This window comes from Carassius carassius, chromosome 1 (assembly GCF_963082965.1).
Source record: "Carassius carassius chromosome 1, fCarCar2.1, whole genome shotgun sequence".
NCBI classification, from domain to species: Eukaryota; Metazoa; Chordata; class Actinopteri; order Cypriniformes; family Cyprinidae; genus Carassius; species Carassius carassius.
Genome location: NC_081755.1, coordinates 52,131,794 through 52,155,760, shown reverse-complemented (window position 1 = coordinate 52,155,760; position 23,967 = coordinate 52,131,794). Strand labels below are relative to the sequence as shown.

Sequence of the window (23,967 nt, the reverse complement as noted above, 5' to 3'; positions counted from 1 at the left end):
CTACAGTCAGAAATCTGGGTGTTATATTAGACAGCAATTTGTCTTTTGAAAATCATATTTCCAATGTTACAAAAACTGCATTCTTCCATCTTAGATGGAACTAACTCTGGAATTGCCAAGCTACGAAACATGTTATCTGTTTCTGATGCAGAAAAGCTAGTTCATGCATTCATGACCTCTAGACTGGACTATTGTAATGCACTTCTAGGTGGTTGTCCTGCTTCGTCAATAAACAAGCTACAGGTAGTCCAAAATGCAGCAGCTAGAGTCCTTACGAGGTCAAGAAAATATGATCATATTACCCCAATTTTACAGTCTCTGCACTGACAACCTATTAAGTTCCGTATCAGTTACAAATTATCATTACTTACCTATAAGGCCCTAAATGGTTTAGATCCTGCGTACCTAACTAGCCTTCTACCACACTACAACCCATCACGCACCCTAAGGTCACAAAACGCTGGACTTTTGGTAGTTCCTAGGATAGCAAAGTCCACTAAAGGAGGTAGAGCTTTCTCACATTTGGCTCCCAAACTCTGGAATAGCCTTCCTGATAATGTTCGGGGTTCAGACACACTCTCTCTGTTTAAACCTAGATTAAAAACGCATCTCTTTCGCCAAGTATTCGAATAATGTATCTCTTAAATTGTGAGTGTAGTTGCATCTGATCAAATGTGCATTTTTATTCATTAGCTTGGGTTAAACTAATTTTACTTTGTTGGATCAGCAACTATGCTAATGATGTCTCTATTTTGTTTCTATGTTTTGCCACGGATGTAACTAGGATTTACACAAGCTCCAGTCTGGATCCAGAACACCTGAGAAGAGATAATGCTGACCCTCAGAGGACCTCAGATGATGCTAACCCTGAATCAACAAACAGAACTAACAATTATTGCTACATGTGTGACTGCATCATAAAATAATTATTAATTAATAATATTAATAATGTTCATCGTCTAGCTGACTACGTCTTGTATTAATTTTTTCTAAAGATCCTGTCAAACGTGCACAAACTGACAGTCACCACCATAAGCTACTACTAAATATTGTAGAAACATAATTTTCTGTAAAGTTGCTTTGTAACGATTTGTATTGTAAAAAGCGCTATACAAATAAACTTGAATTGAATTGAATCTCCTCCCTGATGGCAGCAGACTGAAGAAGCTGTGTGATGGGTGAGTGGGACCACCTGTGATGCAGAGGGCTTTGCGGGTGAGTTGGGTTTCATAAATGTCCTGGAGGGAGGGGAGAGAGACACCAATGATCTTCTCAGCTGCTCTCACTATGCGTTGCAGAGTCTTTCGGCAAGACGCGTAGCAGGCGCCGTACCACACAGTGATGCAGCTCGACAGGATGCTCTCGATGGTGCCTCTGTAGGAGGTGTACATGATGGGGGCCGGGGCTCTGGCTCTCCTCAGTTTGCGGAGGAAGTAGAGACGCTGTTGAGATTTCTTGGCCAGTGCTGTGGTGTTTTCAGTCCAGGAGAGGTCCTCTGTGATGTGCACACCCAGGAACTTGTTGCTGCTCACTCTCTCCACAGTCACACCGTTGATGGTCAGAGGAACGTGCTGAGTGTGTGCTCTCCTGAAGTCTACAACAATCTCCTTTGTCTTCTCCACGTTCAGAGAGAGATTGTTGTCACTGCACCACTTGGCCAGGCGGCTCACCTCACTCCTGTAGTTTGTCTCATCTTTGTTGCTAATGAGACCCACCACAGTCGTGTAATCTGCAAACTTAATAAAGAGGTTGGAGTTGTGTGATGGTGTGCAGTCATGGGTCAGCAGAGTGAATCAGCACACATCCCAGTGTTCAGTGTAATGGTGCTGGATGTGTTACTGCCGACCCGTACTGCCTGAGGTCTTCCAGTCAGAAAGTCCAACAGCCAGTTGCACAGCGAAGTGTTGAGCCCCAGCTGAATCAGATTGTAAATGAGCTGTTGAGGGATGATCGTGTTGAATGCTGAACTGAAGTCTATGAACAGCATTCTGACATATGAGTCCTTTTTGTCCAGATGTGTGAGTGCTGAGTGGAGGGTAGTGGCGATGGCATCATCGGTCGACCGGTTGGACCGATATGCAAACTGGAAGGGGTCCAGGGAGGGGGGGGGGGGGCAGACTTGATGTGGTGCATGACTAGCCGTTCAAAGCACTTCATGAGGATGGGGGTAAGTGCAACAGGACGGTAGTCATTGAAGCAGGATGGAGATGGCTTCTTCGGAACTGGAATGATGGTGGTAGTTTTGAAACATGTGGGAACAACAGCCTGACTAAGTGAGATGTTGAAAATGTCTGTGAAGACATCAGTGAGTTCTGCTGCACAGTCTCTCAGTACACGCCCAGGGATGTTGTCAGGACCCGGAGCTTTGCGTGCATTGATCCTGCTGAAGGATCTCCTCACGCTGTCTGAGGTCAGCATCATCACCTGGTCGGCGGGAGGAGGTGGAGTCTTCTGTGCAGTGGTGCTGTTTTGTTGCTCAAAGCGAGCGAAGAAGGTGTTCCGCTCGTTCAGTAGAGAGATGTTGTTGTCACAGGTCCGTGGTGGGGGCTTGTAGTCCGTAATGGTTTGTATCCCCTGCCACAGGCTCTGAGTGTCTCTGCTGTCGCTGAATTGATGAGCTATCCTCCTGGTTCTCAGGCCCACCTCATCTCCAGCTCTGAAGGCAGCGTTCCGTGTCTTCAGGAGTCTGTAGACCTCCCCTGTCATCCATGGCTTCTGGTTGGCCCGGACAGTGATGGTTTTTGTGACCGTTACATCATCAATACACTTGTTGATGTAGACAGTGACAGTCTCTGAGTACTCCTGGAGGTCAGTGGTGTTATTGCATGTGGCAGCCTGTTTAAACATGTCCCAGTCAGCTGTGTTGAAGCAGTCTTGAAGAACCTCTGATGATCCTTCTGGCCACACTTTAATCTGTTTGTAAACTGGTTTGGGGACTTTAATGAGCGGTCTGTATGCAGGCATTAGCATAACAGTGATGTGGTCTGAGGCTCCGAGGTGGGGAGGGGGAGGGCTTTGTAAGCTCCTCTCTGTGTGGTGTAAACAAAGTCCAAAATGTTATTACCTTGTGTTGGAAAGTTAATGTGTTGGTGTATTTTTGGAAACACACTCTTTAGGTCAGCATCATATACGTTTCTTCCACGTTTCTTTATATGCATGTGTTGTGATGATTTGCAACACCTGTGTTGTCAAACTGATGAACATGTTTTCTTCATTTGCTGATGTTTTTTCAATTTGCATGTGTTTTCTTAAGTTGCAGTGTGTTGAGCTGTTTCGGCCACCGCAATCAACCATGTTTTGTTTATTTATTTATTATTTGTAGCCTTATATTTAAACTGTTAAAACTTCTTAGGTTCTTTCATTTCAAAACATTTATTGTGAATGTTGAGTATAGGCTAAGTTTATATAAATGTGCATATAGTGCCTGTGTGAACGTTATGAATCGTCTTTTTGACAGCGACAATAAATAGCAGTTTATTAGATTAAATTTCTATTCCTGTTATTTTTCTCTCTGAAAATCCCAATCTGTCTTCTTGAGAAAGACTAAATCATTCTGGCCCTGACGTGTTTTCCAAATGTTATTACAGTAGACACACTGAAAAAAATTACTTGTAGGAATCAGTGGCTAGTGTTTGAGTAAAAATGGATCATTTCGAGTAGAAAATGGGAAATACGGGATCATAACTCTGATATTTACTTAAACAATCCTTATAAGTATATTTTACTAGGAGTTGTTTGTTATGTTTACAAGTTCAAACTTTAATTTCTACAAGCTTAAATTGAGTACTAATATAGAATGTACTTATTTTTTATTTTTGCCTTAACTAAATTATTGAATGTAGAAATTACATTTGTTTTTATGTAGTATTTACTTCATCACAAAATCATTTTTATCACTGCATCCTATAACTACTTTAACACAAACCATGCTTATTGGAAAATCCTTAACAACCAATAGAAAACTGGCTCACAGTCAATCTTAATTAAGCGTATAGACGATAACATATTTCACACCTTATGTCAGAATAAGTGAAGGGACTAGATGGCAGAAAGAAGTTCCTCTTACTCGCAGCACGAGATAATATACAGATACACATATCTTATGAGGAGTTTCCTTCTGTGGTTTGTTATTAAACTGGATAAGAGGTAACATTTCATGACAAATGAAAGCAGACCGGGTCAATGCCACCTCTGATTACAAAAGACTTATGCTCATTTTATATTTGTGACCAGACTTTAATGCCAAAGTCCATTAATATTCCAGTCCACGCATTCCAGCAGACAGTCCAACCCATTTTTTTTGGTAAAAGGTAATAGTGGAAAAGGCAGAATAGGCACACTTGCTGAACAATAATAACTTTGATATTGATTCTGGACTTGTGTGTTTTGATGGCTTGTGCTTTACAGTCCTTATTACACCAAATACACAAAATAATGCTCTTTTTAGCAACGTCCTATGACCCCTTTAATACACTGGTATTATATTATAGGCCTAGGTATTTTTTTATACCACATGGTACATATTCTGTTTTTAAAAGATACATGATGGAGATTACTGTACAACAAAACTGGAAATCTACTGAAATTGAATGAGTTTCTGCAATGATTTATTATTCACTATGTAGTCCTTAGACCTTACCTTAAAGTGGAAATGAAGCAGTCAGTCAAGTTTGCATTATTTAGGAAAATAACTTCCATTTTAATAATAAAAATAGATACACCAAACATTAAAAGTATTATTTTAAAGAAAAAAAGGTTGTTTTGTTATAGTTTTTGGAGCAGTTTTTGGACCATATTGCAGTTCCACCTCTTGTGATGTCACTGGGTTGGTTCGCCCTGATGGCTAGTGCAGTAATATATGCATTTCTATACAATTTGAGCACACGCTTGTTTTAGAATGGAGGACGATGATCTAGATAGCACTGTTAAGTCCATAATAAGTGCAATTACCTATGCATTAGAGCATATACGGCGATGGGACAGAGCAGTAGGACCTATTACGGGTTGAAGAAGTTGAAAAAAAATACTCGTTTACATGGATACTCCTCACAAGACTTTCATTCCTATGTGCTTTGTGTGCATTTGGTGATGAAGGCCCGAAAGAAAACTCAGTTTGGTAGACAACAAGAATTTATCCACAGTCAAACCAAACATCAGATAAAATTGATTCTATTGTTTTACTAGTGGGTGCAGGACACTATAATTCACAAACCCCTGCTATGGCCCTGGCTTTTACAGAATATTATTATTATTATTATTTATTTATTTTTTTTACAAATATACTGTAACGTTATTGGCTAGCGTCTTAACACCTTAACAAATCAACAGTTTACTCTACAGTAGCTCAACAAATATGATACCCTACATCTGCTCATCTGCAATTGTCTTATAACATTTTCCTGTCTCATATTAAATAGACATTTAATTGTCTTTAAGGTGTATATGGTTTATGTAAATCCACTTTGGAGACGTACATGTGCTTACTGGAGCTCTGCTGGTCGCTATACATAATGAAACGAGTATACTGTAAATACTGTAACATTACAGGCTAGCTCTACACTGAACAAATCAACAGTTTACTCTACAGTAGTTTAACAAATGTAATTTTAACACACGGGAACCGTGTTTTGGTTTATTATACTCACATTTATAAATCCTGCTCTTCTACACGTTCGATGATGACGTATCCTCTCGCGTGGCATCCTGGGATTGAAAAGTATCCATCGATGAACACTGCAGAATCTGGGCTGAAGCAGTAGGACAACCAGGGATTTCTCGCCTACTCTTTTATGGAAACTGCGATTAATGAACATACTTCTTTCTTCACAAACTCTTTTTCGCTGCAGTATATAGTAGATTAGTAGGCATGTTAGAATGCAAATTTAGTATACGTACATCCAAATCTCATGAGAATTATTGCAATTCTAGCCTACTCTTTTATGAACACAAAAGATTCAAACATAATAATTCACTCGCTTACTGCTTTTTCAATAATATATCGTAGTGAAGTATGCCATTTCGGACGCAGACAGTGTCTAAATAAGATGTAAGAGTGGTGCAGAAAGTATCAGTAGCACTGTTAGCATCAAGAGATGGTGAGAGTGAACGTAGGTTACGCCCAAAAAAATGACATGTGCAGGGATATGTGTTGTGTCAGGAATCATGTTAAGTTGTTAAGACTTGGCTCGGTACGGCTCAGTATGGTACGGCACAGTTTGCATTTCATTTCATTCCGCGTCACCCCATCAAACTCTCGCTGGATTTGTTCCTTTGCTGTCTTCGAGAGGAGCGTCTGTTCTTTCACAAAAGACAACAAAACTTTTTGGTTGTTGAAATAATGTGTGCTCATTCAGAGTAGTTGCGTTCGATTCTTCGCTGGCTGTGCTGATTTAAATCTAGCGGTCCGTTCGTGTTTGTGTCGCAAATTCAGGGATGCAGGTAGTGATGATTCTCTCCAGTCAATCCGCGATCAGCAGAGTTTACACATCACGTTTTGGTAACGGCACGTTTCACTTCACTATAAAAAGTACCAGGTACTGTACCCAGTGGAAAAACCCCCAAAAGTTAACCATACCGAGCTGTACCGTGCCATACCATGCAGTGGAAAAGCACTGTATGTCGATTTTGAAGTCTCCAAGCATAACTAGGAGAATACTATCCTCAGGAAAGGTTGAGAACAGCACATCTAATCCATTCAAGAAGTTACCTTGTGGTCCTAGGGGTTGAAAAACAACTACAAAATGGATTTTAAAAGGGTAAGTAATAGGGACTGAATGTGATTCAAAGGAGCTGATAATACCCAGAGAAGGAATACATTTCCAATCATTAGAGATAAGCAGACCAGTACCACCACCTCTTCTAGTCAATTAATTTTGGTAATTATGCTCTTCCTTAGAGCAGCTTTTGATTCATGACATAACATTAAGACAAAAGATTATGACATCCTTATTCAACGTTTAAAGCATGTTGTGTTTTAAAGGGACTGTTTTAAAATGGTGTTCTTCATATTTGAAGGGAAGATCCTTTTCAGTGAGGCTTGGGGATTTCTCTTCCTCCTCAGTTTTTATTGACAGTGGAGTTCCTCAGGGCTCCATTTTTGGGCCTATTCTGTTAACACAATCTTTGCCTATTAGATTTGAAGGACCAACTTCTCGCTCATCTTTGTTATTATGTCTTGAGGAGGTTAAGTGCTGGTACTTAAACCAAGTTCAACCTGAACTATAATATTGTCATTATCTACGCAGCGTCATGTAATTTGAAACCTGATTGGAGCATGATATTTGGTTCAGTGAACCTGCATGCCCTAGAAACAGCTTTCTCTACATCCTGGATCCGTTTTAATGTATTCTTTCTATTTGTATTTCTCTTCCTGGCTTTGACTTTCTGCCTTTTGATTACAGTTTCACATTTCATCTTGACCCCTCATCATTCAGATCTCTGCTTCTGGATCATCAACTTTGTGTGTTTTCCAAAATGCACTTTCCACAGCAAGATTAATATTCTCTCACATTGATGAATGTTTATGTACAGCATGTATACTTGTAAATGTATTATGTTTATTACATGCAGTATATTTATAAACCTCTATATAATGATAAAACTTTACAAGGTTCTATTAATTAACATTAATGTATTTAATAGAAATTATCAATACATTTCTTACAACATTAATCTTTATGTAATTAATAAAAACTACAGCTGTAAATGGATAGTTGATGTCTTCTTAGGTCCGTTAAATAATAGTACCAGTCAATTTCAAGTCTGATTCTTCCAGATCATTCTCCAGCAGATCGAGTTCTTTAAGGTGGGAAGGATTTGATTTCAGAGCTTCAGTCAGTGAGATTACACCTTCATGAGTAATACTACAGTTGGACAACCTAAAGGGAGCAGAGTGGGTTTGTAACACAGGTATTATTGCTGTTTTGAATGACTTTAGAACTGATTTTGCACTACATATCATTTTTCCTAACATTTACCTCAGCTTCTCTAGTTTACAGCAAGGATTCTGCAGTCCGACACAGAGCTTCTTCACTCCTGAGTCCTACAGATCATTAATACTGAGATCCAGATTTGTCAGATTGCAGGAACTGAGAGCTGAAGCCAGAGCAGCACAACTTTTCTCTGTGATTCCACATTTGTCCATCCTGAGAAAGAAATTAATTCTAATACATATATCATTCCAACTTCAAATATGAATGTTTCCACTGATTTCTACATCTTTACCTCAGTGTTTTCAGTCTACAGTTTGGATGATGGAGAACAGTAGACAGCAGCTCCATTCCATCATCTTCAGGTCTGTTGTTGCCCACATCCAGTTCTCTCAGATGAGAGTTTGACTTCAGAGCTGAAGTAAGGGATCCAAAGCCTTCTGCTTTAAATTTGCAATATGAAAGCCTATCGAAAGGAATGACAAACATTCTTCAATCTCCAATGCATTGTATTGATTGGATACAGTGATAGAGGTGTTAACTGTCCTGCAGGGCTTTAAAGAGTAGAAACTTTCAAGGATAGAAAAGCATTCTTATGAATTGTGCGTTGTTGTTTTTTTTTTCATGAAGATCATTATCAAAAAAAAAAAAAAAATGGTGCCTTTTAAAAATAATGGTTTGATCTTTTGGATGTTGTGTGTGTTTCAAAAAAGGTGCATTTATCAAATTGCCTTTGCAGGGCTTTGTTATTGTGGTGGGACATGAAAAAAAGTTGCTTTTAATGACATTGAATAATATACGTAAGTTTGGGTTTAGGGTTATACATGATACGATTGAGGGTAATGGTTATAATGGTTAATGGCCATATTTGTTCAGCACTGGTCTGAATATTGGACAGTGAGTACAGTAATCTTTATGCTTGTTCTACGTTGTCTATGATTTTATGTCACTGTAACTTTGCTCTTTAATGTTCAGCTGTAACTCTTATAAACAAAACACAAATGGTGCATTGAGTAATGTTGTTTATTGGTGGATTTGTTGTCATTGAGAATAATCTTGCCTCAGGGTCTCCAGTTTACAGTGAGGATGATGAAGTCCAACAGATAACAGCATCACACCAGAGTCCTGGAGCTCATTCTTGCTTAGAGACAGTTCTTTCAGGTTTGAATCTGTTTGTAGTACTGACGCCAATGCTGCACAACTTTTGTGTGTTATATTACAATTATGTAACCTGTTGATGAAGCAGTGAAAGTCATTATTAACTTCAAATGATGTTTCAGAATTTAGCATATGTGCTTCTGTTATGCTCTGACGTACTTGAGTATTTCCAATGAGCAATGAACTTTGTCCAGAGAAGCACAGATATGGGTCACTCCAGAGTCTCCTATATTATTCCAGCTCAGATCCAGCACTTTCAGATGTGAAGGGTTTAAACTAAGAGCTGAACTCAGGAAAACACAGCCTGCTGCTGTAACTGTGCAGTTCTTCAGACTAACAGACAAGAGAATGTGTTTCTCAATATAACAACAAAAATGCTTGCAACACATTTAAAATTCTCTTCTATTTTAAGTTCAAAGAACTTACTTCAGAGATTCCAGTCTAGACTCTGCGTCCTGTAGTCCAGCTGTGAGACTTGCAATATCATCAAACAAACACTGATTGCTTGGATGATATGGCCTACTGCTGAACCATTGCTGAATTCTGAAGTGACAGAAACAATTCATTAAATATCTCCATATGTAAGCAGTGAGTTTATAATACAGTGTTGTAATATTAAACTTTGTTCCATAGGCGCGCACAATTGTTTTGCACGGCTTGATTCCTTTGGTCCAGCACAGAGTATTTCTACTCCTGAGTCCTGCAGGTTGTTGTGGCTCAGATCCAGCTCTCTCACATTGGAATGTGAAGACAAAAGTGTAGACAGCTTTAAACATCCCATTTCTGTGATATTACAGTTACACATCCTGGAAGAGCAAGGGTTTTTGTTATTGTATATTAACATTTTTGCATTCGCATATAATAAATTATTAGAATTACTCACCAAGCTTTTGTAGACAGCCTGATCACAGGATACAGCCAGCTTATGAATGCATCTGATCTGCCATATTTATGTAGTTCAAACTCATCAAAGTTCTCATTTGATGTCATTAAAATAAACAGAAGAGCCAAGCCAAGTTCCTGGGACTGGATATCTTCGCTAACTTTTCCAGAGGCTATGTACTTTTGGATTTCATCACTTAGTGAATGATCATTAAGTTCATTTAGACAGTGGAACATAAGAATGCTCTTATCTGGACAATTTCTTACAATCATTTCCTTGAGATACTCAACAGTTTCTGCTGTGTCCTGGGCGATGATACTTCTTTTCTTTAAAAACCTTTCTAGAAGGGCCTGATTTGTCTCCACCGAAAGTCCCATGAGAAAGCGAAGAAAGAGATCGAGATGTCCATTCTTACTGTCTAAAGCCTTATCAATTGCACATTTGAGAATGATTGACACTGTCTTTGCTTCACCTTCAACAAGCACATTTTTGCTGCTGTTGTGGAAGGAGAGTATCACATATAGAGCCGCTAGATGTTCCTGAACGCTGAGATGAACAAAGCAGAAGACTTTCCCCTGATACCAGCCAGATTCCTCTCTGAAGATCTGAGTGCACAATCCTGAGTACACTGATGCTTCTGTCACATCAATGCCACACTCTCTCAGGTCTTCCTCATAGAAGATCAGGTTTCCCTTGTCCAGTTGCACATATGCCAGTTTCCCCAATTTGAAGATCATCTCCATATCCTTGTCCTCCTTCTCAGTATACTTTGCGTCTTTGATGCTAATCTGTGCCATCAGGAAGTGTGTGTACATCTGAGTGAGAGTCTTTAGAATCTCTCCGCTCACTGCCCGACTCAACATCTTCTCCAGAACAGCGGCTGAGATCCAGCAGAACACTGGGATGTGGCACATGATGTAGAGGCTCCTTGATGACTTCAGGTGTGAGATGATCCTGTCGGCCAGACTCTGATCACTGATTCTCTTTCTGAAGTATTCCTCCTTCTGTGGCTCATTGAAGCCTCGTACCTCTGTCACTCGATGGACACACTCAGAGGGGACGAGATCAGCTGCTGCTGGTCTGGAGGTGATCCAGATGAGAGCAGAGGGAAGCAGATTCCCCACAATGAGGTTCATCAACAGCTCATCCACTGAGGCTGGTTTACTTGCATCACACAACCTCACATCACTCTGAAAATTGAGAGACAGACGACACTCATCCAGACCATCAAAAATAAACAACACTTTATATTCTTCACTGGATATTTCCATTTCTTTGGTTTCAGGGAAAAAGACATAAAGAAAATCTGAAAGACTGAGTGTTTTATCCTTCATCAGATTGAGCTCTCTGAAAGGAAATGGAAATATGAGCTGGACGTCCTGATTCTCTTTCCCTTCAGCCCAGTCCAGGATAAACTTCTGCACAGAGACTGTTTTTCCAATGCCAGCGACTCCCTTTGTCAGCACAGTTCTGATGGGTCTGTCTTGTCCAGGTAAAGCTCTAAAGATGTCATTGCATTTAATTGGTGTAGTTACTCCTGCTGCACTTTTTAATGTTTTTTCTATCCTTTTAATTTCATGCTCATTATTGATCTCTCCATTCCCACCATCTATGATGCAGAGCTCTGTGTAGATTTCATTCAGAAGTGTTGGGTTTCCCTGCTTTGCCAGTCCTTCAAAAATGTAGAGATGCTTCAATTTCATATTATATTTTAATCTTTGTTGGATTTCTGGATCAGGACTTTGTGCATCATCTCTGTAAAAAACAAATAATAAGCAAATGATAAAAATACAGAGTCTATGGACTATGCAGGCTCTATAGTTGCGTGTAAACTTGAAACTTTTAAAAACTTTTCTTTTTGAATATTAAAGTATTGTGCAAGTCGCACATTTCTGTAATATCAATATTTTGTAAGTAGGAATTACTCCCATCTAGTGGTGAAATTGTATTTTGCATTCAAACTAATTTTGCTCTCCAGCGCCTCGCTTTTTCAAATGCGCGTTGCATCTATGGTAGGCGATATGCACCAAAAAGCTTTGACAGGATGTCTTCTAATAGCACTTCGTTTTGGCAACGATGTTTTCTTCTCCTGTGGCGCGGCATACGTATGGTCCATAATAAGAATGCAATCCAGCCTTTTAAACTTGCCGGTGCAGTTTCAAGCGCCTCTCACTGCTCTGCACCTGCGTTTCTGGCTCTGACCGAAAACGCGTTGTGGAAACACGTTGGCTTAGTACTTTTTGTCCCTCTCTGCTATTATAGTTTTGCAAGATGGCGGAACTACATGGAAGCCTCCGTCGACCTACCCGTCCTATGTATATAAAGATAATAAATAGTTTAAACATTGGCATAGGTATTTGTACACCATTGAGGGCATATTTATGAATAAAAATATTGATTTTAGATAATAAAATACCTAAATACCTAAAGTTACTTATTGTCCCTTTAATTAGAACATTTTTCTTCTAATAAACACTGTATTTGAACAGATTACAAACAAAACCAAAAAGATAGTCACGATTCCCCTCCCTAAGCAAATACAGTACTCAATTAAATGTGGTTCATTTACTTTTTTATTTCTTAGTTTTCAAAAATGTATTATGTGAAAGATCAGCATGTTGTTGCATGAAGCTGGAGATTCCCTGCCATCTGTTGCTGAAACCCTGCAACGGTTAAGATCTAGTGGCAAATCATCTTTATTATTTTTGTTCACTGTGATTGACATGGTGAGTCATCAGACCCCCTGAAGTGGACCTTCTAAGCATGAATGAACTTTGAACAGAATTAAAACTCACCTCTGATGTGGTAGATTTATTTCATCTCTACGCTGAATTGGCATTTGTATTGCACTGGGATCAGGCGAATTCAATGTCTCTAGGAAACTAAAAAAACAGTAACACAGTCACTCCCACAAGTCACATTAGTTGGTTGAATTTTACTATACTCTTCTCAAACGGCATCTGAAATACAACTGTTTGCAATGTTACACTACTGCAGTACACATTATAGTGTTGCGCATAATTGAGTTAATGAATGCAATTGTCAGTCAGAGGCATTCAGGTTTGTCAGCACTGAAGCGCTGAGTTTTGTTTAGTGACTCAATTCTGCACTCCACAACAAAGTGGAGACCTACATATTATGTAAGACAAATTAATTCATGATATTTGCCAATTATAACTGATAATTTATTGTGCTTTAACTTACACAACACTGAAGTCACTGATAAAGTTCTTCGATGATGTAAATGTTATTTTCTCAGTTTCTGTATATAATCATATTTGCATTATAATTAGTAACTTATAATGTTTTTATTAAATTGTGAACACATTAAATACAAATTCAGCCATATTTAAATATTTTACAACATAACTCCAATATCTGTAATGTAGATGTCAGGTAAAGAAATTAACTTGTTCTTTATTCCTTGTTTCTAGCTCTTCTTTGCTTTTCTTTCTAACTCTACTGTGTTTAAATAGTGTTCCTCGGGCAGAAGGTCTGGACTCCATGACAGCTTTCATTGGCTAGGGACTCAAGAGTATCTGACTGACAAATAATGTTTAGGGCCATGGAAATGTAAATTCAATATTTCTACAATAATAGACTGACTTGTAAAAATCTTGGTCATATTTTAAAGTGTTTCTACCATGAACTTCACATTCTTTTGAAAATCCAGTCTTCATCCAGATACATATTCATTCGTCTTTAGTAAGGGGGTTTGGCATCATGACACCTTTGTTTGCGATATGCATCAGACATTCAGCCAATGGTCCATCAGAGGCTGGGACAAAGTGGTTAGTAACTTTGGAAAACCATTCATCTCAGACAGCAAGCAGTTTTGGCCCAGATCTGGTCCACATCTGGCCACATCATGGATTTCATGGGTCCAGATTCGGGCCAGATCTGGGCCAAAACTGCTTGCTGTCTGGGCACCAAAGTGTTTGGTAAGCAAAAACGTTAATTTCAAGCTCTGGTTAAATCTTTATTCATTTAGCCTGAATGAGACTGTGGTTAAACCAGTGTTTAATGAAGATATTTCTGTGTGGAGTTCTGTGGAGCATTCAGCAAATTTGAAAATGAGTGAAAATGGGTGAAAAATATGTATAGTTTTGATTTGAGAACTAAAGTAGTGGTATGAGATGAACAGAATTAGATTTAGATTTAGATCATTCACAAAAATAATTAATCCCTGCTACATATATCACAGTAAAAACAAATGAAAAGGTGAATAAATTTACCTTTGGTCAAGCAGAGAATGTCCACCTTTTAACTGAATTGGTATTTTCATTGATTTGTCACTTTTCAGGGACCAAACACTGGGATCAGGAGAATATGCTCTTGTCTTAGCACTGGGAGTTATATTAAAAAATATGAAATTATATGAAAAAAAAACATAATCAGTCTCACCATAGATTGAAATGATTATTTTCTAGCATATAAAAAAGAAAAACATTTTAAGAAAAATAGAATTTGCAAGCAAATATAAATTACAGTGTATTTACCTTTGATCAGATGCAAAATCTCCATCCTTTAACTGAATTGGTATTTTCATTGATTTATCACTTTTCATGGACAAAACACTCGGATCAGGGTAATGTGATCTTTCCTCAGAACTGGGAGTTATATTAAAAATTATGAAAAAAAAAAACAATTAGTCTCACCATACAATAAAATGTTTATTTTTATTGGACTTAATATAATGCCGCATACATACGCAAAAAAATTAAGTGTTCCTGTAGCTCAATTGGTAGAGCATTGCGCTATCAATCTGCGGTTGGGGGTTCGATTCCCCGGGAACACATGATATGTAAAAATTGATAGCCTGACTGCACTGTAAGTTGCTTTGGATAAAAGCGTCTGCTAAATGCATACATTTAAAGTTAGGTCACGAGAAGCGAGATGCGCAGAAAAGTGAAGCGCAAAGGGAGAATGGCATCGCAAGCTCAAACTAGACTGAAACACAAAATAAAAGCAGCGTTGCAAATAAATTAGTAGAAATGGTGAAATGCTGTTTCATTTATGTTTTGCAATTCTTTATTTTTGTTTGCAAAAATAAAAAATATTTTCCTCAATACTTTAATTTCAGTTTGCAAAACTTTCTTTTCTTTTGCAAAACTTTATTTTTTGCATATATATGTAGCATTATATTGACTCCATACTCATCACCTAACTTATATCTTGTGTTTGTAGCCAGTGCCATAGCCAGACTGATAAACAAACACAGACCGGAAATTAACTTAGGGCCAGGCGCGTGCGCCCAATGAAAAAAGATCATGTCAAAACATTTCAGGAAACAGAATTTGCAAGCAAATATAAGTTACACTGTATTTACCTTTGATCAGATGCAAAAACTCCATCCTTTAACTGAATTGGTATTTTCATTGATTTATCACTTTTCATGGACAAAACACTGGGGACAGGTGAATCTGATCTCTCCTCAGAACTGAAAAACAAACAAGATTTTTTGCAAAAAAAGTATTTTAATATATAAAAAGTTTATTGTTATGTTCAAAAAAAAAAAAAAAACCTATTTGTAACGTGCTACAATGGAATGAAAAGCAACACAGGTTTGTAAGACACATTCAAACACAAATTTAACTGGATTTACCTTTGGTTAAACAGACGCTCTTCTGCTTTCAACTGAATTGGTATTTTCATTGATTTGTCACTCTTCATGGATAAAACACTGAGTACAGGGGAATGTGATCGCTCTCGTTTAATGCTGTCAGATACAACACAATATATCTTCATAGTTTTAATATGGAGGGTCTTTTTTAGGCGTTTTTGGCAAAATTTGCAGAAAAGCTAAGAGGTTAAGCAATTCAACATCAACTTCACTCAAATTATATCAAGCCTATCAATGCAGTTTTTAATAACATGTGTTTAACTGTGCCATATGGGTTACAAGCAGAATGATTCAATCTCCAACTTTAAACTGAGCTCGGTTACCATATACATATAACGTATTTGCTTCATTAAAATAATATTTTATTTAAATGTACATAAATTAGATACATGTAAAAATATATCACAATTATTTCTCTTACCTTTTGTCTCTGTTGCAAGTGTTGTGATTGTCTGTGTCTTCAGCCATCATTATTGATTATGGTTTCCTAACTGCTCAACAGATTTATTCTGAAGTTTATGCCCATCATATAAAGAAAAAAGAAAGAAAAAAACATTTTTACTCTCTAAAAGGCTTTACGAAATTACAAGGAAGAGAATGAGGGAGAAAAACAATAAAGGAAAACCCCACCTGTAACTGGTTAGACTGGTTCATGAGAAGTTGGTTAAATCAGGTTGTGTAAGGCTTTTGGTTGTTTAACAGTGTCTGACTAAACATAAATACACACATTTTGTGATCATAAAATTACTTTTAATTTTAATAAGTAGAATCATAATGTTGTTTTGTGCTTTTTATGACATTTAAAACTCTTGATTACATTCTGCAAATAATAAGATATAACTAAACAAAATCAGAGTAGATAGTGCCTGATGTTTTCAAAGTCCTTACTCTTGAACTCAATATGATTGATCGTGAATAATGTAATCTATCAATCAGTCTTTCACTCTGTGCAGTTGTGCTTACCATGTGTGCTCTGGATTCCTCTCTCCGTCTCCTCGTGAAAGAACAGATGATGGTGCTTTCAGTTTTCTCACGGCTTACCTGCTGTGTGAAGGAGGAGTGAAATCTTCAAAGAAAATGACAGGATTGAACAGATGGAGCAGATACTGGGCTATTGTATAAATACTAGATGAGCAACATTATCAAGTGACAAATGAATTTGGTACTCAATCATTTTTGATAAGACAGTCCATACTGCATCCCAAACTTTTTAGATCTGATCACATTCCCGCATCATGTGGAATAAGGTTCGATGTTGTTGATCAGAACAGTTATTGCAGAAGGGGCTGAATGAAGAGGAATTCCTATGTATTTTCAGGGGGATCCAGTAAGTTCTGTGACAAGTTAAAATGAATCAGTTGGTGATTTGGATTTCTTGGAGTCTATAATAGACTCAAATGTGTTTTGAGCTGATGTCGGTTTTAAGTTTACCACTAATCAGGACCTCTCATTATTACATTATAACTGTTACACTTGCTCTACCTATGTTAGGAACCTAAAATTACAATCAAGTCCAAGGCTTACTGAGGTAAATGGTAGTAAAAGCCAAATTACTAGTGTACTCATTGTCAGGTGTGCCACTGAATAATATTGTTGAAGTTCTCAGGAAATATATTGACACTATGTGCTGCTGTATACTGCTGCAAAATGTCGACATACCAGATATTAAAGTCAAAAGTGGATCAGTATAGTACGACTCCCTTCATTATTCACTTTGGTGGAGCTGTGTTCAGAACAACTTGAACTTATCAGCAGATGGTCTCGTGTGTGACAAATGGTTTTGAATTGTAACTTTCTCCTTGTTGGCGAAGATGTTAGACAACTCATCGTACTTCACTTTTTTCGTGCGCGGCTTTGTCCATGTGCATGTTTTCTCAGCGCATGCCTGTCCTTCTCTCTTGTCAACAGCAGCCAAAACAGTGTACATCAGTTCTGCAGCTTGGGAACAAACATCTCTCCCAACACTGCCACGCATGGACATCTTGCTTTTGTGTTCAGAGCCTGGGAATGACTGACCTGTTAAGTAAAAAAATTAGCTAGTAAAAATGTAGAATGGAGCGAAAACTTTACAATAGATGGGAAACAGCTTGCTCCCTCATGACGTTCTGTAAACTGTACAACAGAACCCAGTGTTAAAACAGAGAGCAAACACTTGCAAACACTTATATCTGGAACATAAGAATACTGCAGGCTATTCAATTTGCGTTCACATTATTTTTTAGGGATCACCTGCATAGTTATGTAGATGAAATATTTATAGTTGTACAATAAATGTGACATGTAGAATTTTAAACCTATAAGTGTATTTGTATCATAGCACTTACTGTAAAGTGTAATGAAGTAATCAAAATAGCCATTTTACTTAGTCTGTGCTTTTTAATAATTTTTATTTTTAACTATACTTCTGCTTTAAAAAAAATAAAATAAAATATACGGTATATATATATATATATATATATATATATATATATATTGTTTATAGATTGCAATGTTATAATGTAATGTGATTAACACTTTTTTGTACATAATATATGACTAGATGCTTACATTCACTTTATTTGTTTAAACCAAATACAAAATACCAAGATAAAGGCTATCATATACCGCAAATCTGACAAAAAAATAGAGAGATATGATTTTTTTTCCTCATATCGCCCAGACCTGTGCAGAAGTGTACTGGAGTTTAATTAAAGTGTACTGTAGATATTCTCTCTTTTTTTAAATACCATAAAAATAATAGCAAAAAATAAATAAGTAAACAAACAACAGGTACGGTAAACTGTAAACCTAAACTGTTTACTCCAAACATTAATGCAATCAAGAGTATTGTGGAGAATTGTTTAAGTATTTAAAAAAGACAATATTAATGGAAAGAGTTTAAAGATTTGAGTTTTGTATTTATATTTAAAATGTCGTGTTTATTTTATAATCATTGTTCGTTCTTCTTCTATAATAGTTGAAATAATTCAGCTGATACGTGTACAGTTCACACTCCAGACCAGTAGGTGGAGGTCATGCGCCTTTAACGTGAACCACTCAAGCGACGAAGAAGAAGAAGAAGAAGAAGAAGAAGTCCCCTCACCAAAGTGGTTTTCGTAGTGGGCGTACAACAATGGACCCAATTATTTGTCTAGAAAATAAAATTAGGAAAGCACAAGTAAGTAAAGAAGCTGTTTTAGTTATTTTATTTGACATTGAAAAAGCATATGACATGTTGTGGAAGGAGGGGCTTTTAGTTAAGTTAAATAAGATGGGCATAGGTGGCAGGATGTTTAACTGGATTCAAGATTTTTTAAATAACAGAACCATAGAGGTGAGAGTAGGGATGGAATTTTCAAATATATATCCAATAGAGAACGATACTCCACAAGGAAGCGTATGTAGCCCAATGCTTTTTAATATAATGATTAATGACATTTTTAACGGAATAGATCAGAGAATGGGTAGAGCACTGTATGCTGATGATGGGGCATTATGGGTGAGAGGAAGGAATATTGATAACCTGAAGGTTAAGATGCAGTCAGCAATTGTTAAGGTTGAAAAGTGGTCATGTGAGTGGGGTTTTCATCTGTCTGTAGAAAAGACACAATTTATATGTTTTTCCAAAAAAAGAACGAATCCTACTATAGAATTTAAACTGTATGGGCAACATCTTAAACAAGTTGATAGTATAAGATATTTGGGGGTATGGTTTGATGTTAAGCTAAATTTTAAAACGCACATTCAGAAAATGATAGATAAGTGCAAAAAAGGCATAAATATACTGAAGTGTTTAGCAGGGTTTAGGTGGGGAGCATCAGGCATATCCCTTAAAAGGATTTATACTGCATTGATTCGTTCTGTATTTGATTATGGAAGCATAGTTTATAGCTCAACAAATAAAACCTTAATGCAAGAACTAGACAGAGTACAGGCCAAGGCACTTCGAATATGTAGTGGTGCGTTTAGGACAACACCTATTCCATCATTACAAATAGAAGTAGGGGAAATGCCGTTAGATCTAAGGTGATTACAACTATCCATGTCTTATTGGATAAATCTGCAAGGCCATGAAGAAACACACCCTACAAAGAAGGTGTTATTAGAATGCTGGGAGTATGGGCGTCCACTATGCAGTTTTGGGTGGCATGGGAATAAGCATGCCAAAGATATGGAAATTGACAACATTGCTTGTTGCAAAACTGTTAGCACACCAACAATCCCACCATGGATGTTTTGTTATCCCAGGGTAGATTTGGAAGCTAAGAATATAATTAAATCAGGGATATATCAAAATGTTCAGCAATATATTGACATAAATTATGAAGACACAGTTCAGATTTTTACAGACGCATCAAAAGATCAGACTGGGAAAACAGGGGTAGCAGTACACATTTTAAAGTATAATGTAAATATTAAAAAAAGGACAACAGATCATCTGGCCATTTTTACAGCAGAAATGGTAGCAATAATTCTGGCTTTACAATGGGTGGAAGAAGTAAAACCAAATAAGGTGATTATATGTTCAGACTCAATGTCCTCACTAGAATGCATTCAGAGTGGAAAATCTATATGTAGACAGGATTTACTAGATGAAATTAATCAAATAAATTGTATAATAAGTCAACAAAGCATAAGCGTAGGATTTATATGGGTTCCTGCACACAGGGGAGTGAAGGGTAACGAGAAGGCAGACATGCTGGCAAAGGAAGCAGTTACATCAGAACTGGTTGAACTCGATATTAAATTAAGTAGGTCAGAAATTAAAAGTATTATTAAGAATAAAATTAACAGAAAGTGGCAGGAGAGATGGGATAAGGAGGGAAAAGGCAGACATTTGTATAATATACACAAAGAGGTTACAGCTAGGAAAATCAGTGGATTGGAAAGACAGGAGGCAACATGGTTTTCCAGAATGAGGATGGGACATACAAGTTTAAATAGTGGATTGCACATAATAGGGAAACATCAGACTGGACTATGCATAAATTGTGGAGTAGTAGAAAATGTAAAACATATACTTATAGATTGTACACAATACACCAGAGAAAGGGAGAATATGAAGAGAGCACTAGACAGAGAGTTAACCATGGGAAATTTATTGAGTGTAAACAGCACACAGTCCACAGTTAGGGCGGTTATTAATTATCTTAAAGAAAGCCAACTAGCAAGAAGAATTTAGTTATTTATCTATTTAATTTATATTATTATTTCAAGGTTGAGGAGATATAAGAGTGGAAGCTGGAGGAGCTGAACACGCAGCGCCAGCTGAAGCTTTCCTTTTTTTTTTTTTTTGACATCCCTATGCGATCACACCTCAGCCCTGTAGATGGCGGTAATGCACATTGATTGCAAACTGCCAATAAAAAATACAGAAGAAGAAGAAGAAGAAGAAGAAGAAGGAGATGATCTTCGCGCCGAAGTAAGTCAAACTAATGTTTTGTTGCTCGTGTAGTTTTATTTCTCACATTGGAGACTAGAAGACAAGTCGACTGATCAGGAGGAGGAAGAGTGCGTTATGGCTTTGGTTTAAAAACAGCGGCTGGATTTGAAAAGCTGTTCGTGGATTTATTGTGTTAATAACATTCCTGTAAATTACCGTTGAAGACAAGAGGAGGTACATTTCTTTTCAATCCAAACTGTGATACTACTTGGCATCTTATGCCGCGTTCCAGGCAACCCGTTACCCGTGTTTTTCCAACCTTAAACCCGTGAAAGTGCACTGGAACGACAGTTAAACTCGTGCCTTCCCACCAGTGAACTAGATCGATATACTCCGAGTTTCGAGTTCTGACGTCACATAGCCCGCGAAACAACAATTGCAGCCCCTACGAATAATGCTGCCTTCCGATGCAGAGTTTATGGAAGTGGTACACGTTGAAAAAACGATTTTATATAGTAATTTTATTATTATTATTATTATTCTATCAGCCTTTACTCCAGTCTTCAGTGTATCATAATCCTTCAGAAATCATTCCAATATGTTGATTTACTATCAATGATGTTATTTTTAACTTTCCATTCATCAAATATCCCTAAACAAAATGTCACATGTTCCAAAAATATTAATCATCAAAACAGTTTCCAGCACTGGTAATAAATCAATATTAGAATGATTACTGAAGGATCATGACTCTGAAAACTGGAGCAACAGCTGATGAAAATTCTGATCTACATCACTGAAATAAATAATATTTTACAGTATGTATTATATATGTATAAATATCCTCTGACACAGTGAAGAGAGAAAACTCCTCACACGACGGCTAAGTTACCGAACATCTAAACATAACGAACCAAATGCACATTGACAGATCTTCTTCTGTCTGTTCTGCAAAATGTAAACAAATGTATATTTCTGCAAGCATAAATATTTTGGAAATATCCATATTAATTTTGTCTAGTAACAGAGCTAACAGTTTAAGAGGGTATTTATTTCGTACTCTGTGACAGCTTATTTAATGTAAAAATTATACTTTGTATTTAATTTATCAGTTACTTGTATTGAGACCTTGTTTTAGGGTCAGTAACTTAGTGGTTATTCATGCCAGACCTCTCAAATTTTGATATAGTGTAGGCACATTTGTCTACTACAAATAAAACTCACTTGAACTTGTGCTACACAATTACAGATTATGTGTGTCAGTGTTAAATACGAAGAGTAATGTTGTTACAGTTGTAGCACTAGCTTGGGGATAGATGTAACAATAAAAGGTAATTTGGTGAAACAATATCCACACTTTCCAGATTATGCAAGAACTTTATTGAACAATTTAATCTAACAAAAATATTCTGGAACTTTAAACTCAAGACTATAACATATTGCGGTGTGTGAGTGTGTAGTGTATTTATATTGGGACTTTAAACTTAACAGTATAATAAATTGCTGTGTGTTTCAGTGTGAGTGTATGTATAATGTGTATCTTATAAGGGTTCAGTCAGTCTCACAGTTGTGATAAATGTAGATGGCTGCCACTGAAGTGCAGGCTTTGTGGGCCCAGAACTGACAAGAAACACACTTGACCCTCTCTTCTTTTTACTTATTTCCAAAGTGTTCCATGCACACAATACTGAAATTCTCATCATTAGATGAATCAGAACACTCTCTGTCAGTGGACTTGGGCTTTTTGTCAAGTCAAGTCAAGTCACCTTTATTTATATAGCGCTTTAAACAAAATACATTGCGTCAAAGCAACTGAACAACATTCATTAGGAAAACAGTGTGTCAATAATGCAAAATGATAGTTAAAGGCAGTTCATCATTGAATTCAGTGATGTCATCCTCTAGGGGTGTAATGGTTCACAAAATTCACGGTTCGGTTCGATACAATACACTGGTGTCACGGTTCGGTACGGTTCGGTACGTTTTAGATACAGCAAAAAGAAAAAATTGGCAGATAAATTTCCTTGATTTTTAAAAAATGTTTTATTTATTAAAACTAACAAAATATGTTTTTTTTTTTTACATTGAACAATGATGGAGCTATTCTTTACCCATCTTCTATGGTGTTTTCTTAGCAGCATACTGTATAAAACAAAAACAGCTCCTTATAAAAAAAAATGAAAATGTTATATTAGTTATGAACAAATACAAAGATGTAACTTTTTATATGGAACTCTATAACTCTTTATATTGAGTGTGTTTTTACTCAATTGGTTCTCTATAGGGTTTATGTTTTTTGGAACAAAGCAGGAGTTACGGTCTGTCTGAAATGGGCTCGTGAAGGAATATTGTAACGGGGCTCAATTACATTAAGCATGTTCTTAAAACCTACGTTTTCCACTACAGAGTAAGGCGCTCGCTCACTCAGTACGTGCTGAAGGCTCGTTGCAAAACGGCTAATGCGTTTAACAGACCAGAAATAGAAGATCCTCCAATAACCAACAGGTCTGGTGTTTGGGTGCACGTTGGATTCCCTGTAAGCTATAATGGTGATGATAGAATGAATGGTAAATAGTAAGGTCTCATATCCGCGGCTATAACGTAAATGTAGCCTACCAATCGCCGTGGTGATGTCTTTTGCCCTGTTTGAATCCGTTGGAAATGTCTGTCTAAATGCTGCGGGGATAGTTTGTTGCGTGTATGTTTCTCCTTTTTTCCGTCTTTTCCCAGATACTGACACACTAAGGTGATGTCGGCGTAAATGAGTTGACATGTTTCAAGTATTCCCGCTGGTGTTTTTTTTTTTTTTTTATTCCCGCTGGTGTATTCCACCACTCTCTTGCCATCACCATTATAGCTTACAGGGAATCCAAAGTGCACCCAAACACCAGACCTGTTGTTTATTGGAGGATCTTCTATTTCTGGTCTGTTTAACGCATTGGCCCTTTTGCAATGCGCCTTCAGCGCGTAGCCGCGTACTGAGTGAGCGAGCGCCTGACTGAGTAGCCTAACA

At 37.3% G+C, this 23,967-nt stretch overlaps 1 protein-coding gene and 1 long non-coding RNA gene across 2 annotated transcripts; both read right to left on the bottom strand.

Moving 5' to 3' along the window:
* Positions 1 to 7,739: 7,739 nt before the first annotated feature.
* Positions 7,740 to 8,364, bottom strand: LOC132100403 (uncharacterized). Its single transcript, XR_009423104.1, has 3 exons — positions 8,224 to 8,364; positions 7,977 to 8,144; positions 7,740 to 7,877 (listed from the first exon to the last, which is right to left on the bottom strand). It is a non-coding gene; the product is annotated as an uncharacterized LOC132100403 (long non-coding RNA).
* Positions 8,365 to 8,897: 533 nt separating this feature from the next.
* LOC132155831 (NACHT, LRR and PYD domains-containing protein 3-like) lies at positions 8,898 to 16,628 on the bottom strand. Its single transcript, XM_059564588.1, has 12 exons — positions 16,556 to 16,628; positions 16,014 to 16,101; positions 15,575 to 15,688; positions 15,299 to 15,409; positions 14,469 to 14,579; positions 14,205 to 14,315; positions 12,765 to 12,851; positions 9,970 to 11,724; positions 9,728 to 9,892; positions 9,513 to 9,629; positions 9,246 to 9,419; positions 8,898 to 9,159 (listed from the first exon to the last, which is right to left on the bottom strand). Exons 2-12 carry the CDS (start codon positions 16,061 to 16,063, stop codon positions 8,970 to 8,972), a joined length of 2,985 nt encoding a protein of 994 aa, XP_059420571.1. The 5' UTR covers positions 16,064 to 16,101; positions 16,556 to 16,628; the 3' UTR covers positions 8,898 to 8,969.
* Positions 16,629 to 23,967: the final 7,339 nt, after the last annotated feature.

Bases quoted from the DNA above. Each gene is read 5' to 3' on its own strand.
- LOC132155831 (XM_059564588.1), bottom strand. From the start codon at position 16,063: ATGATGGCTGAAGACACAGACAATCACAACACTTGCAACAGAGACAAA. The intron at 15,689-16,013 runs GTAAGAGAAATA...TGTATCTGACAG, and splicing joins ACTTGCAACAGAGACAAAAG to CATTAAACGAGAGCGATCAC. The intron at 9,420-9,512 runs GTAAGTTCTTTG...CTTGTCTGTTAG, and splicing joins TCTAGACTGGAATCTCTGAA to TCTGAAGAACTGCACAGTTA.